Source organism: Stegostoma tigrinum, chromosome 1 (genome assembly GCF_030684315.1).
Source record: "Stegostoma tigrinum isolate sSteTig4 chromosome 1, sSteTig4.hap1, whole genome shotgun sequence".
Taxonomy (NCBI): Eukaryota; Metazoa; Chordata; class Chondrichthyes; order Orectolobiformes; family Stegostomatidae; genus Stegostoma; species Stegostoma tigrinum.
The window spans coordinates 19,569,513-19,582,946 of record NC_081354.1 but is presented as its reverse complement, the minus strand read 5'-3'; the positions used below and the strand labels follow the sequence as shown (position 1 = coordinate 19,582,946).

The 13,434-nt window shown below is 38.6% G+C and overlaps 1 protein-coding gene across 3 annotated transcripts in view; it reads right to left on the bottom strand.

Moving 5' to 3' along the window:
* LOC125457457 (TBC1 domain family member 14-like) overlaps nt 1-13,434 on the bottom strand; it is a 73,732-nt gene that overhangs the window by 25,705 nt on the left and 34,593 nt on the right. Inside the window, exons 1-2 of one of the 3 annotated variants that reach the window (XM_048541663.2) lie at nt 6,271-6,507; nt 1,335-1,453 (exon numbers count right to left, since the gene is read on the bottom strand). In XM_048541663.2, coding sequence (XP_048397620.1) covers nt 1,335-1,453; nt 6,271-6,273 — 122 coding nt within the window. In that variant the 5' untranslated portion in view covers nt 6,274-6,507. Of the gene's footprint in view, nt 1-1,334; nt 1,454-5,981; nt 6,005-6,270; nt 6,508-13,434 lie in introns of those variants that run through there. The other 2 variants (XM_059639129.1, XM_048541656.2) reach the window with 2 other exon arrangements.

Here is a 13,434-nt window from a genome sequence, read left to right as displayed (position 1 = left end):
ATACCCTCCCTAAATTAAAACTGAAGGCCTTTCAGCTACAGTACTGCAGTAGTGAGCAGGCAATCATTTTGATTTCTCATGCTAGGAGGTTTCATTTCATCTCCTTGACACAAGCTTCTTTGGAATTACATCACTTAGCCAGCGATCCCCACATTCATTGACAAAATTGAAAATAACTTTGGAATATTATCTTAGTGCTCTGCAGGTTTACTTAACTTTTAGTTTGTCCCAATAAGGCTAAACGCAAGAAACTAATGATTTAAAAGTTACATTGGCATCATGGTCATCTTCAGTTTCCTATCTTCACAAAGACATCACTTGCTGGGCATGTTGCCATAGATGGTAGAAGCACCACAGGTACCACACCATGGCACCGATTATATAGCAGCATAAAAAGAGCGCATCATCAGGCTATGTGACTACTACAGCATCAAGGCAAGCCCACTACCATCATTAACCTCTATCTTCCAAAGAAAATGGAGTACTAAATGAGCAGCAGCAACCCTATCTGATGTTTATTGCCTCTCATGGAAATCAAATACATTGAAATTAACCAGTGTTCGAACAGCAACCCACCAAAAGTTAGTGAACTTGGCATACACTGCACAGTGAAATTTCACTGCTCTACAGTATGGTTTTACAATATACTGACTAATGAGTTACTCACTGAGTTATTTAGAGTAATACGATACAAACTTTAGTTTGTCATGGTTACTCTTTGTGTGCTTTTTATCTTACTATTGTGACTGGTAGTACTAAATGGTCTTGGAATATGGTCTCAGTCCATCTGTGTGTTGAATGAGTACATTTACATGATTTAATTAAGGGGGCATCAGGCAATCCATTTTTATGCATTCAATTCCATACTGCGTAATCTAAAAGCTTTGGGTTATTACAATAATTGATTTTTGCAAATGTGTTCAATCAACTCATTTGCACCAATTGCTAGGTAGAATACAGTAAATTACAATTAGAGCACTGCCACCAGTTTTATATATATTTGATGTAAACATTCTCTTCCATTTAATAGTTTAATAATCCATGTTTCAACTTTGGAACATAGCGTCCCAACATCTTCAAAGGAAGAGGGCTAGAAAACCTTGTGTCAATCCCAGCTTTTGCTTTTTGGCTTTTCACACCAAAATATATTGGTACTTTACAAAGAGAAACAGGCACTAACAAGCCAATTTAGCAATGTAGTCAGAAAAATACAAGCTCAATTTGGTCATGACTATTTAGTTTAATCTCATACGTCACACATCACAGAAAGACAATGTACTTTCATATATACAATCTTGTTACGACTGAAGTGAGATAAAAAGTAAGGGACTCACGCTGGCCTATCCTCAAGGATAAGTGCTGTTGTGGAGAGAGGTTCGAAGTCTAGGTTTTTCCTCAATCTCTGATTAGGAGAGGGGGACTTCTGGGCTCTCCCAGACCTTTCTTCATATTCCTGTATAAAGTAAATAATTTATGTGTATCACCACGAATACAAACTAATATCAAAGTCTATCAGTCATAAAGCAAACACGATCTCCAAGTCATTACTACCGATCAGTCGACAACAGAGCCAAACATGACAAGTAAAAACACGTGACAGATTTCTGAGTGAAACTGGCACTACGATCACTGATTACGTTCAAAGCACAAATTCTATCCATGTTTAGTAAGCCATTAGAATAACTTTTTTTTTAAAAACACATTCAACAGTGGCTTCTCGAATACCAAACCTAAAATATCTGGCAAGTTTAGCTTGAAGTTGCATTGAGATTGACCACAGGTCAAAGACTGGGAATTCCTAAATTCCTTGTTGATATTGTTCTCTATAGGTTCATCATCGTACCCACCCTCCACTGGTGTCTGCAATGGAAAAGTATAATGTTGCACAATTGGTTTGATTACTACAAATAATCACAAATGTGGGGAAGTGGAAATGCAGATGTAGCCTACGCAAGAATCTAGGCAGTGACCAGAATTAATACAACATGAAAAGCAAAACTAATGATTGTAAAGCATTATGTGGTCAAGCAAGTGAGATTCAGTCATTATAAAGACAAGGATATGAGCACTATCAGTACAAATTACAAAGGTGATTAGTCTTAATAGTGCTTAGATTAAATGAGAAGAGCAAAATTCAATTTCATAGTTTCGGATCATAAGTGCAGATAAGATCATGCTTTAAAATCAAGCCAATGTCGGATATTTTGTCAGCACTTACTAACGTGAAGAAACTGGCTCTCCATTTGTGAGGAATTTTAACATTTACTGCAAAAGGATTGGAGTATAAAAGTAGGGATGTGTTGAAGCAGTGGTAACCAGAATTAGTGAGACTGCACCTGCAGAACTGCAGACAATTCTGGTCCCATGACTTGAGGGATATAGTTGTGATGGAGGCAATTTGATCAATCAGAGATAGAACATAGAACATAGAACATAACAGCACAGTACAGGCCCTTCGGCCCTCGATGTTGTGCCGACCTGTCATACTGATCTCAGGCCCATCTAACCTACACTATTCCATGTACATCCATATGCTTGTCCAATGATGACTTAAATGTACCTAAAGTTGGCGAATCTATATTTGTATCGGTGGTAATGGGAACTGCAGATGCTGAAGAATCCAAGATAATGAAATGTGAGGCTGGACGAACAAAGCAGGCCCAGAAGCATCCCAGGAGCACAAAAGCCGACGCCTCAGGCCCAGACCCCCCACCAGAGAGGGGGATGGGGCGGGGGCCCCGGAACAAATAGGGAGAGAGGGGGAGGCGGACCAAAGACGGAGAGAAAAGAAGACAGGCGGAGAGGAGAGCACAGGCGGGGGAGGCAGGGAGGGGACAGGCCAGTCCAGGGAAGACGGACAGGCCAAGGAGGCGGGACGAGGCCAGCAGGCAGGAGACGGAGGCGCGGCCCGGGGCGGGAGGAAGGGACGGGCGGGAGGAAGAACAGGCCAGGGAGGCAGAGACAGGCCGGACCGGCCCCGGGACGCAGTGGGCGGAGGGGAAGAGCCGGGCCGGCCGCTGAGGGGTTTGTCTTATGAACAGTTTAGGTCTACACTGGCTGGGGTTTAGAAGGACATGGGGAGATTTAATTGAGGTACTGAAGATACTAGAAGGGATTGACATAGATGTCTCCACATTTGCGGCAATCTAGAAAGAGAAGAAGACATTGTTTAATGAAAAGGGTTATTAGATTTAAGAAATGAAGAAAAAATACTTCTCTAAAGTCGTCACATATCAGTGAAATTTATTATCTCAAAATGTGGCAGATGCTGGTACATGGAGAAAATTTCAGGAGATAAACCTGTTGCTAATTAAAAATGTCTAAGAATGACAGAGCTGGCAGGAAAAGGCAGCTGAAGCAGAGAGAAGATCAAGCATGAACATATCAAATGGTGGAACAGGCTGACAGGGCTGAATTGCCTACTCCACCTTCCAGTGCTAATGTAACACACATACAATTATTCATTGTATCAACTTCACAATGAAATAAAAATATATACAGAAGTGGCATGAGGCCATTCAGCCCCTCAAGCCAGCCCAATCATGGCTGATCTGCGCTAGGCTTCAATTCCTCTCATGCGCCAGCTCCTCACATTCCCATAACTCCTTGATATTTCAAAACTCTTACCCAGCCACTCTAAATCCTTTCAGTGCTCAAGCCACCACAACTCTCTGGGTAGAGGACTCCACACATGCACTACCCTAAGAAACTCCTTTGCATCTGTTTTAAATGACTGCCCCTCAATTCCCCTGGGTCAAGACCCACCCACTAGTGGAAAAACATTCTCAACTCGACTAAGCCCCCCTCAAAACCTCGGTGTTTCGTTAAGATCACCCCTCATTCTTTAAAGCTTTTAATACAAATTCACCATTCTTGATAGATCGGCCTGTTTAGTCTCAAAAAATCAGCCTATTGAATCCCTTCTGAACTGCCTTCAGCGCCAACATTTTTGTTTAAAATACAGGAACCAAACTTTACATGGTATTCAGGTGTGGTCTCACCAGACTTGATTTATAACAAGATTTCCGGATTATTAAACTTGAATCCCCTCTCATTAAGGCCAAAATTCCACTCTTAATTTTGTATTGTAATATTCCTTCAGTGGAACATACCAATATAATTGCATTCTAATCTGGAAGCAGAATTAGCAAAGTCGTCATTTTACCAGTAACTTAAATTATTTCCACCTAAAATAAGTGGTCGCAATTATTAGATCATAAGATTGCACCTGATCTCACATTTCAGCGGCGATCAGTAGCTTCTGCTATTTAGTTCTTACTGAACCTTAGTAAATTTAAACTAAATTTACATCAAATTTTAAGACATTGGTTCACAACTTACATCTACATGTTTAATTTGAAATGATATTTTTTTAAAGCAAAAGCAGAAATGGTGCACTTTAGCAAGGAACAACAGATTCATGCTCTGCAAAAGGATTCCATTTGATCATGCTCAACACTTAATTATTACACGACAGAAAGGATGTTGCAAGGTGAACGACACTGAAGCAGTTTCCAGTCTTATAAATTAGAAAAAATTCTGGAACAGTGCCAGCTGGTCTGAATGTTGAACAATCACTTGTACATGTTTATTGAAAGCACAAAGCTGAAATCCAAAATATTATGAGGAGATTGGCACGAAGTGCAAACGGGCCAAATTGGCCTCCTGATGCACAGTAGCAATTCTGTGATTCTGTGGAATTACAAGGAGCAGAAACACAAACTGGATTTTACTTTAACTCAGGTGAGACTGAAACTAATTGTGCTGCCAACACTGCCTGGTCAAGGACATTTAAGTGAACACAAGAATCTAGGATTTTTTACGCCTCATACCTCATCACATGGTGAACTGCTAACTGAATAATTTAGGCAGACAAAACCAAAACTCAATGTGGAAAATGTCCGTATTGATCATATTTCCCCCAAAACCTTCAATGTGCACATTTCAACAGTGCTATCTAAGTAGTTTTGAAATAGTCAGTACATATAGCCACCTTTCATTTTCTTGTTCATAACTGTAATACCTTTCTGGCATGGTTAATCGAAATCGGCACAGTATTTCACTTCTAAAATTGTTCCCAGAAGACTGAGTCATTGGGACTAAACGCAACAATCATAGCCAATCTGTTTTGAAAGCTGAAATTATCCTTGACAGTTTGCAAAATAAGAAATTAATTCAATGTTGTCTACTCAGCATAAACAAAAACACTGTAGTCCAATTAAAATCTGTGCTAATTAAATAATAATACTGTTGAATCTAGATTGAAATCTTGATATACAATGTATTTCAATGTAATCTTGACATTCTGCTTTACTCAGTTGTTTTTCCCTTCAAACATTAGGCCTAGTGTACATTTTCCTCACAGACATATCGCGTTCAATAGTTTTAAAGTCAAACAGTTAAGACAAAAATGTACTTTCTTGATACATGCACCAGCGGCAAATGTAATTAAATATATTCAGTCTGCTACATAGCACGGCGCTGCATTATTTACAATTGCACCTAGGGAACAAATCTATACTTTGTTCTACAAATGTGGTTCCAAGCCTTAAAACATAAATTTTCATAACTAACTATAACCCATTGTATTATTTCCCTTAACACATTCTCATATATGCAAGACTGCACCCTGTTAAAGTAAACAGTCTATGTTAGCACTACCATTAGATTGATCCAATTTCTCCTTTAATTAGACCTTAAACTTCTTGCACATGCTGATGCATAAAAATACAAACACAAATTATTAAAGTATGGTCATTATAACGATTTGATTTTTACAAAATATACAAATAGTTTGTTTTGATCCCAGCTGTATGAAGAAAAACGTGAAGTTAATTTGAATGATATATGGTACTAAGTATTGAACATGATAAAGCTAACACACGCTTCCAGTCATTGGCCAAGTTAATCTTAAAATACATAAGGTACTCTGCTAATAAATTCAAACATTAAAGACGTACAAAATTTGATGAAGTAATTACCCAGCTCATGAAATTTTCCACATATTCTCGCAGTGCTAGTCTATCAGCATCACAAAGGCTCCCACCCCATAACAGACAGGAACAGATCTTTATAAAATGAAGCTGAAAGCACAGCGCCAACTACAGAATCATTCATCAGCATAGTTCCAATTTGTGTGGAGCAGAACAGGAAGAAAACCAGGTTCAACAAGTTATTTTTCACCATTTTTACAACTACAGACTGTAAATAAAGGCAGTATTGCATGAAAGAAAGGCACTCCAATCTCACAGCTCTGAGGTGTGTACTTACCATGAAAGCTGGCCTCGAAACAATCCAGGGGAAAGCAACAATGAAAAGCCTTCATTATGTGCCTTAAAGCTCTAACTGCTTTTTCTGCAAAGGACTCTACAGCATATCGGACTAGTTAACTCATCTGTCGTGACCCTCTCTCCTCATCTCTCCCCATGTTCATATAACTGCAAGCATAAAATCACTGAGGTCCGCAGTTAACCACCGTCAGTGAGGAAAAAGGCTGCAGCCATATTAATCATCTGCAGAGAAGAAACATCCAATCAGTTCTCTCAGATTTCTACTCTAATGCCTTAGTCTTCTATCAGTGATGTGATTCAGAAAACATTCAGGTCGCCTATGTTTATATACAATTACTGTTGTACCATTGCAGCAGATCAGAAGATTAAACTAAAATTAAGACTGCAGAGGCGTTATAGCCTATTGCAGACAGAAAATACTTAATCAAATTAAGTGCTGCCTTGAAGAAACTATGGTAATTTTATAGTGGTCTAAATGAAAAAAGACTCCCAAACTTGCTCAAATTAAATTTTAAATCAAGCACCTGTATACAACTAATTTTCTAATCAATTTTATGCCCTTAACTGAGAGCACAGAATTGTACAAGGTGCTGTAAGATAAATCACGAAGCTGCTCAGCTTTCTAAATGCTAACATATTGGCTTGGATACTCAGACAGCAGTCAATGGAGCAGCAGAGACTGGAGTTACTCATCAGAACTCTGCAGAATCTCAGATATAATGCACTCTGTGGGACTGAAGATTCTAACTGGCTATATCCCAGGATCAGGATCCCTCTGATAAAAACCCTTAACGTCAGGGATTTTAGAAGGCTCTCAGAATTTGGAGGGCTCTTTTTCCATTAGGTAAATAGTTACCCAGGAAAGGTCAGACAACTAAACATCTAATTTTTCTCCAGGCTAGCCATTATGCTGACCCACCAACCTTCCAACCCTACTCTGCCAAAAAGTTGCACCTTGCTCAATTCAGCGTAGCTGCAGAATCTCTGACAACAACCTACTCAACCCAGAGTAATTTCAATACCACCTTTCTTCTCCACTCCAGTCCTACCACGACTGAACCTAAGATCTGACCCTACTCATCCCATCTGAGTCCCTGGGACCCAACAGACCCTGGCTACTCTCAGAACTCCATCACCCACCTGGCATCCTTAAGCAACTGCCGCATGAATCTGCACTTTAATTACAGTCTCACAGCAGCTATCAAAGTATCTGTCTGTCCTGGGTCCACTGGACATTTCTGAAGGAGCAGGGATCACAATTGCCAGCTAGAAATGCTGAACTCAGTGCTAACACGAAATAAGTGGCACAGCCACTGATTGATTGCCACTCCTTGAAATACCTGGGCCAAAGCAGATAAAGAAAAATAAATTGATAGTGATCTGGGAGACAAAATTTTATCTCCTTGATCAGAGAGAGGAAAGAGGAAAAATTAGTGGACGGGGAAAGGGCACCATCTTGCCTTATGCAGTATATAGATGATTCTCATAACCCCAAATATTAAACTGAAGTCATGAAGTAGTAAGACCAAAGCTCAACAATTGATTTCCAATTTTACACAAATGTATTTCCTGTTCTGGAAAAGGTAGATTGGGCAAGCATTTTCACTCTGCCTGAACGGAAGGCACCGACGAACTATCACTCAAACAAGCTACCAAGAAAAATAGGTCAAAATGAAACATCAGTGGTCAATAAACCATGGACCAACTTTTGGGTAGAGTACACATGAAAAATGAAACTTTAATTCTCAAAGTGAGGGAAATAGTTACTGCACTAAAATTAACACAGATCCCTGAACAACACATTGGCTGTACACTTGAATGCAGATGTGCTCTTCACAAATGTATTTCCAACCACTTTGGTTTCCTACTTATACATTGAAAATTAACCGTAACTAAAATAATTATGAATATACCTCATTCAAATGGATATTTGATTGAATCATGGATTTCAAAACTTTTCTTTAGATTGTGAGTCATTGTTTCACCTATTAGTCATTGTAATAAATATTTGTACATTTAAGACTTGCCAGAACCAAAACCCAACATTTTATCTCTATCCTGATATGCATCATTAAGGCTGGCAATTTCTTTAATTGATCATATAAATACCTCAACAAAAAGACAATAAAACTGAAATTGGATTTTCATTTGCAGTTTTACATTTGCGTAATACCATAATTTCCTTTCAATAGAAAGGTGCCACGTAAAGGAGAAATGGGAGAAAAAAGTGTTCTTTCAAGAAAGATTTAGCCACTTGGAGGTGATTTCATTATTTCTGACACAAAATAGATGAAATTTCTCATTCAAAATTGATCGGGCATGTCGCAACTGGGGCATAGAATGAGAATAATATCTTCGCATAATTTGAGACTTGATAAATCGATAGTAGACATTCATTTTTGGTTTGGTCGGCTGCAACTAGCTGGGTACTGAAACATCTCAGTTATTTATCATCCGTATCAATGACTCAAACAAGGGAACCAAGTGTAATGTATCAAATTTTGCCAACAACTAAAAATTAGGCGGATAAGAAAGCAGTAAGGAGGATGCAGAAAAAAATTGAAAAGTAGATTTTATTCTAAGAGATGTTATTCAGGATTTCAGGGCATTTCGCACTTAATAAAGTTAGCAAACAAACACAACAAGCAATTTAAGAGACAAATAACATGATAACCTTAATTACCAAGGACCTCAGGCACAACAGTGGAAGAATCTTACTCCAATTATATAGGACCATGCTAAGACCACATCAAGAATATTCCATACAGTTCCGGTTTCATCACCCAAGGAAGAATCTACTAATTTCCCTGTGAATACACTAAAGGACTATGACACTGATGTCTGGGCTTGGAGGACTGCCTTATCTGGAGAGATTTAGTAGGTTAAGCCTATCTTTCCTAAGCTTAAAATAATGTTAAGTAATGCATATAAAGCATAACATTCCACAGAGGCTTGGCAAGTTTGATCATTCGAGAGCTACAAATCTACCCTGAAACCTTACAGATAGTACAAGGTTCTTCACTGCCCAGCACTAGGTTCACAATCTCAAAGCATGGGGCTAACGATCGAGGTCTGAAACAAAAAAGTTTCTTTAAAGGATTGTCTCTGTTTTGAATTTATAAGATCAGAGCTATGAATGCTTGATCATTAAGAACTGGACCCCACACAGATCATTACAATTTGGCATATTAAGGGAATTCAAAGATCTGTGGAGGAGGTGAAAGAAGGTAAGGCTAACTTAGAAGATCATGTGATCTCACTGAACCAGATTCAAAGTGCGAAACAGTTTAAGCTTACTTCTATTCGTGTTCTTACTCATGTTAATTTTTCCAGAGGAAGAGAATGCATCTTGAATCTTTTTGGGGCAGGGAAAGTACAACAGGAAAAAATTAAATGACCAGAATCCCAAAACATATTTGTCAAAAGGGTTAGAAGTGTACACAGTATTTACGTAAGATTATGATTGATATCTTATAGCCTGCACTCAGTAACACAAGTTCTATGGAATTATGAGTCAAAATAAGCTATAGTCCCGTTCAGCACAACAGTAATTGGTACCCTAGGTGAAGCTTTAGCCGTGTACCTCATTTCAATAATTAAATTTCTGAAAATGAAAATGAAAATCTAAAGATAAAAATGAAAAACAGAAAAAAGTCTGCATTCATAATTACAGACCTATTTCACAGAAGAAAAAGGAAATGATACTGACTGTACATTGTCCTTGTTCTACCCTTCACACGGGGCATGTGCTGGAAGAAATAAGGTCACGGATGATCCAGTTGTGGCTTCAAATCCACCTCTTATTTGGAGCACACTCCTGAAACTTCCAGATATCTTTTGGATACTACTCCATAATTGTATTCGATATTCTAGTCATGACCTGATCAACAACTTTCAATAATTTTATATCACCTCGTTAAGCACAAAGTGAGCACTGTCATTTCTGTCCTCTCCCCGTCTAGATTTGTTTGCTGTTGAATCTTAGAACACTCACAGGAGTCACAAATCTCAAGTTTTAAGAGTGTGCCTTCAGTTTTAGCTACTTAAAATTATCCTAAACTTTAATCAGATTTCTCTCCAAACTTTAGAATAGCTTACCTCTGGGTTTAGAGAAGTGTATCACAGATCTCCATCTGACTGTTCCACACTAGTTGCATACTGTGTGTCTGGCACAAAAATAAAACAGGAAGTGTGACCCAACCACAGCTAACAAGGTAAAGTACTGTAGGGGTTGTTTTAGACCCATGAAAGGGGCAGACAAATTGGCCACAAAAAAAAAGCCACTGACAGGAGAACAGAAAGCAGAGGAAGGCAAAGGAATTGAGGGAGGAAAACAGAATAAGTGTAAGCTTGTAAAAACAAACTGATCAGAAAAACTTGTATGGGTATGTGGAGAGAAGAAAAGATTAGAGGATGAATGTATTTCCATTACAGTTAGAAACAAAGGAAGATGTAAACAGGAACAAAGAGATCATAAGCTAATTTGGTTCCATTTTCACGAACAAGGACATAAATAACATCCCAAAAATGTTGGGAAAACCAGGAAATACAGAAATGTTAGCCTAACATGGGTAGTTCGGAAAACACAGATTTAATAGCACCATACATGGAAAACAGTGACAGAGTTAGCACAGATTTACCACAGGGAAATTATACTTGAACAAATCTGGAATATTTTGAGAACTGAAACTGGCAGAGTTGATAAGGAGGAGCTAGTGAATGTGGTCTACTTGGACTTTCGATCATGTCCCACAAAAAAGATCAGAATGAAAAATTAAAACACATGGGATTGGGGGGCAATGTACTGACATTGAGAAAGAATTGGTTGATGGGCAGAAAACCAAGAGTACAAATAAACAGCTCTTTTACTGAGGCAGATGACGACTAGTTGGGCACCACAGGAATCATTACTTGGACCTCATGCACAATATAATGATTTGAGGGAACTAAATTTAGTACCTCAAAGTTTGCAGATGCCATAAAGCTAGGTGGGAGGGTGGGGATGATGCAGAGATACAGTAGTGATCTGGGCAGTTTGAGTGAGTGGCAAATGGACGGCAGTTGAATTATAATGCGGATAAAAGTGAGGTTGTCCACTTGGATAGCAAGGATAGAAGTCAGATTACCTGAATGATGATAAATTCAGAGGGGGAGGTGCAGTAAGATCTGGGTGCCTTTCTACACCAGTCATTGAAATTATGTATCCACATGCAACAGGCAGTGAAGGAGGCCGATGAGATGTTGGCCTTCATAATAAGCAGATTTGAATATTGGGATGTCTTGCTGCAATGATAGAGGGTTTTCGTGAGGCCTCGTTTATAGTTTCAGTCTCCTTTTCCGAAGGTGGATGTTCTGGCTATGGAGGGAGTGCATCAAAAATTTACCAGATTGATTTGTGGGAATAGATTACTCATGCACAAAGACTGGATCAGCTAGGAGTACATTCACAATGAAATTAGTACAATGGGCTTGAGGGAACACTGGGGAGACAATGTCATGGAAACTGACAAAATTTTAACAGCAAAGATGCTCCCAATGACCAGGGAGTCCAGACTTCGGGTCACAGTTTAAGGATATGGGTCAGCCATTTAGGATCATGATGAGGAGAAATTTCTACACCAAGGAGTGACGAGCCTGTGGATTACTCTGGCTCAAAATGGTTCAAACTGAAACACTGAATTCAAGAAGGAGTTAGGTACAGTCTTAAGGGTTAAAAGGGATTAAAGGGTATGGAAAGAAAGCAGGAAGAGGTACTGAGTTGGATAATCAGCCATGATCTCCTTGAATGGTATAGCAGGATCCAAGGGCTGAATGGCCTACTATTTGCCATGTTTCTCTAGGCTCGTTTAATGTTACTTTCTGAAAAAGGGTTAAAATATCTGTTTTTGAGCACTTGACTGAAAAGAAAAATTATTTTCAGCCAAGGAATAATTGCTGCAGTTTCTAGCAAGTGCTTTCTATTTTTTTAGGATGAGAGCTGGACAAATAAAGAGAAGGGCATTAAAATTATTCTGCTCCAATTAGTACTCGGCAGGATTTCTGCAGGAGTTAGAAGACACTGCCAAAGAATTCAAATGTCAGATTCAACATGCAGTGCAGACAGCCAAGCAATTCCCACTTGTCTTGCTACTTCAGACACAACCGCTGAAAGATCTCGGATGAGAGGAAGAGAAACAACAGAGGGACTGAAGGTCTGAGAGATGATTAAGAGCCATTTGAATTATTACAGAGGCTGAATTAATCTGCTTTTAACGCTTTATGTGTAAATTAAATCTGAATACTATTGGAAATGTTTTCAAATCTTTTTTAAAAAAGTCATGTAGCAAACAAGTCACAGCACAGGAGATGAAATGACAAAGTTCACAGGCATTCACCAATGGATTTCATTTGTACATTTTTTCATTAAAGAAAACTTCATAGGGGTGTAGCATTACTTTTTACTTTATCTGGTCTTGTTTATCAGATTCTGAGATTTCCATTTCTGTCAAAAGGATGGGAAACTGATTTTACCAAACTCTACTTCAGTAAAAGACAAGGACCTTCTAACTGCTCGGCAAATTACAATCATGGCTGCAATATGCTGCTTCATTTTCCTGATTTCTCTCTACCTGAAGAGTATGGAAACCGAACAGAGAACAAGTTTAACCTGCACACTCCTACTTTATGCTAGAATCTATGCCAGAACAATTTCCCTATTATAGTGGGCATTAGTATTGGAGCCCACTAAATAGTCTCAACACCATACAAAAAAAAAACTGTAAAAATTATGATAATGAACTTATAGGTGGTTGGTCTACACGATTAGCTTCAAAGGCAAAAAGCTGTCCAAATAGCTACAGAGTTAAAATAAACTGTCATGCTATGTCACCCAGATGCATCACCACTTACCGATTACTGACAAGCAATCTGTTCAAGGAATGACGGTACAAGAATGCATAAAGGAAAGACAACATATACTTCAAGAAGAGGTTTAGCAACTGTTGCATTTGCTGAATCCTTTAATGACAACTTAATTCTGTTCTACACCACATTATTTTGTTTTATAAGGCATATCATGACAACTTACATCAGAATTTAATAACTGCTCATGTTTTGAAAGCATCAGCAGTAACTTTCTGTGTTCCCTGAGATAAAGGAACAAGGA